Genomic DNA, 3,145 nt, shown 5'->3' with positions numbered 1-3,145 from the left:
AATCATAGTTATATTTTTATTATAGTTTTCATCATACTTACAATAACCATTATACAATGTGAACTTAATTTAACATTGAGAAAGACAATATATCTGCGATAATGTAAAAGCTTATTTGTAAATTTATTTCTAAAGTTTCTACACAGTTTATAATGTTTAATTAAAGATGATTATAGAAGATTGCAACAGTGCTACTGTGAAGATTGCACATTTTTATATTTTAAAAATGTCGTGCAATATAATACTAGAACTTAACAGCAAATTTCTAATATCGACAATAAAGAAACAGGAAACGATTAAACACTTTATGATGCAAACACCTTATATCAAGGAATTGTTCAATTTATTACAAATTATACTTCAAAACTACTCACATACAATAAGTTTAATTATGTTTACTCATTTTACAAAATACATACAGTTTACGAACACCAGTTCCCTAAGTATATTACTTTGCACGAATTTTTTCGTATGACCGTTTAATCCGTAAACTTTCCAAACACTGCTGAATAATCATTAGGTGCACAAAGACTTATTTTATGCATATTTTTTAAACATTCTCACGTCGTTTAACAAGGTTTATTATACTCTGTCCAATAGAATTTACAAGCGTATTACACTAAAAATAATTGAACGTTATATTTTCACATTAAATGTAGAAAAAGGTTGGCCAGGAAAATATTAACGAATTACTTTATATGTATTTGTACACTTGCTGATAAAGATTTGGATACATTTGATACTTAGTAATATCTGAAGAAGAAGCTGTCAACATAAAAAGTTAGTATTATAAATAATAATTAAAATTAACATTTTGAATATTTTGTACGTACCTTTCAATTCCTGAAAATATTTTGAACAAAGATGAATTGCAGTGCACACCTTTTTAGGACTAACGTTTTTTATAATAAGATCAATTACTGCACTAGAATATTCGCTAACAAATTTGTTACATGTTTTAGAAAGAGACTTTGGAAGATGATTGCATACACCATGCACTGTACCTTCAACTTTATTTTTTCCCCTTTCACTACCAAGTTCCTTCTCAGCGAAACGCATAGCTAATTCACAGACAGCACATGCTGAGCCATCCGTGTCTACTGATATTTCAACACTTGCTATTTCATTAATTACTAAAATAACAGAAGCCATTTTTTAGAACATTGGGTAAATTCTACAAACCTCTATTATATTTTCATTTACTAATCGTAGGGTTTAACGTGACAACAACAATTAAAATTAATATTTTAAATATTTTGTATGTACCTTCCGATTCATTTTCATACAATGTGCAAAGTCCAAGTAGCGCGCACACCTTTTTAGAGCTAACAACTTTTATAATAGCATCAACCATCTGAGCACCATGTTTCTCAACAAATTTATTACATTTCCGAGAAAGAACCTTTGGGAAATGCTTGCATACACCATGCACTGCACCTTCAACTTTATTTTTTGACTTTTCACTACCAAGTTCCTTGTTAATGAAACGCATAGCTAATTCACAGAGGGTACACTCTATACCCTCTGTGTCTACTGATATTTCAGAACTTAGTCCAGCATTTAGTATTTCACTAGTTTCTGAAATAGCAAAAGGTTATTTTGTAAAATATCGTATAGATTCTACAAACATCTATTATATTTTCTTGCACTAATCGAAGATTTTAGTGTTATAATAATAATTAAAATTAAAATTTTAAATATTTTGTATGTACCTTCCAATTCGTATAGAGATTTTGGACAAAGTGCAATCATAGTGCACATCTGTTTAGGACTAACGTTTTTTGTAATAAGCTCAATTACAACATCAGCATATTTGTTAACCAATCTATTACATTTTCCAGAAATAGACCCAGGAAGCTGATTGCATACACCATGCACTACACTTTCAACTTTATCTTTTTCCTTTTCATTATCAAGTTCGTCGTCAATAATATGCATAACTAATTCACAAATAGCACACTCTGTAGTTTCCTGTGTACTTTCTGATATTTCAGAACGTAGTGGAACATTTGGTATTTCATTAGTTACTGAAATACCAACATCTATTATATTTTCATTCACTAATTGAAGGGTTTAATGTAATAGCAAAATATATACATACAAATTTCACCATCTTCGTCAGTAATAAATTCATTTCTTGGAACAGGATATTTTTCATCATCACATAATTTCAGAAAGACACATACTTCTTGAGGTGTTAAATCTGCCAATAACAGTTCTACAAGTTCTTTACTGTAATCTTTAACCAAGTCTGTGCATTGTCCAGCCAAACTATGCGGCAAATGAATACATAATTTATCCAGTGCATGTTCTATGTTTTCCTGCAATATTATAATATATACATTTAGCAATATTACATTTTAAAGACCATAAAAATATATAACTGAAGTTTGCTGTAACCTCTGATTTATTATTTTTTATGACATTATAAATTTGTGTGACAGCAAGTAAACATAATGGACAACTAGGTTTCTTTTCTTTTTCTAGCATATATTTTGCTGGAACACTTTGCCACAGTTCCGTTAATTTCGCAGTGGGACACAGACGTAACATTGGGCATACCTGCAAGTAGCAGTTTGTGATTTACCATTTTTATTAAGTGATGTAAATGCAATAAATTATATGTACTAACTTGAGATGGGTCAATTTCTTGAATTAATATAGCTATAATTGCATCTCCATAAAGGTCTACAAATTCCGTACATTGTCCGTATACAGATTCTGGCAATAACTTACATACCTTATTTAGTGCTTTTTTTATGTCAGACTAAGGAAAAAATAAAATTATTTTTTGTTTTGATATAGTATGATTCTTTAGATTTTATATGATTAGCAAATTGTATAAGGTGCAAAGATATTGTCATAATTGTTACCTCTGTATAAGGATTCATTAATGTATTTTGTATATAATGCAATGTCATATCGCATAATGCACATGTTTCTTTTCCATTAATGCCCAATGAACCCTCTGATATAGGGAAAGGTACTAATCTTTCAATAGGTAATTGCATTGCTTCAACTTCTGATTTACTTAATTGTTCATCATTGTCATTTTCCAGATTCTTATTTGCACCTTGGAAAATCCGTACTCCTATTTCAGCTGCACTTTCAGATAATAAAGGCCATATTGGTTCACTCTATTTAG

The 3,145-nt window shown here is 29.7% G+C and overlaps 1 protein-coding gene across 1 annotated transcript in view; it reads right to left on the bottom strand.

Moving 5' to 3' along the window:
• Positions 1 to 407: 407 nt before the first annotated feature.
• The window catches only part of LOC108577560 (prosaposin), a 5,215-nt gene continuing 2,477 nt past the window's right edge, over positions 408 to 3,145 (bottom strand). The window contains exons 6-13 of the mRNA XM_017940741.1: positions 2,874 to 3,137; positions 2,633 to 2,767; positions 2,401 to 2,562; positions 2,102 to 2,321; positions 1,713 to 2,027; positions 1,267 to 1,578; positions 834 to 1,133; positions 408 to 765 (exon numbers count right to left, since the gene is read on the bottom strand). Of these exons, the coding sequence (XP_017796230.1) occupies positions 695 to 765; positions 834 to 1,133; positions 1,267 to 1,578; positions 1,713 to 2,027; positions 2,102 to 2,321; positions 2,401 to 2,562; positions 2,633 to 2,767; positions 2,874 to 3,137 (1,779 nt within the window). The 3' untranslated portion in view covers positions 408 to 694. The remainder of the gene's footprint in view (positions 766 to 833; positions 1,134 to 1,266; positions 1,579 to 1,712; positions 2,028 to 2,101; positions 2,322 to 2,400; positions 2,563 to 2,632; positions 2,768 to 2,873; positions 3,138 to 3,145) is intronic.

Source organism: Habropoda laboriosa, unplaced genomic scaffold, assembly GCF_001263275.1.
Source record: "Habropoda laboriosa isolate 0110345459 unplaced genomic scaffold, ASM126327v1 scaffold578, whole genome shotgun sequence".
NCBI lineage: Eukaryota > Metazoa > Arthropoda > Insecta > Hymenoptera > Apidae > Habropoda > Habropoda laboriosa.
The sequence above is the reverse complement of the archived record's forward strand: the minus strand, read 5'-3'. Positions and strand labels throughout refer to the sequence as shown.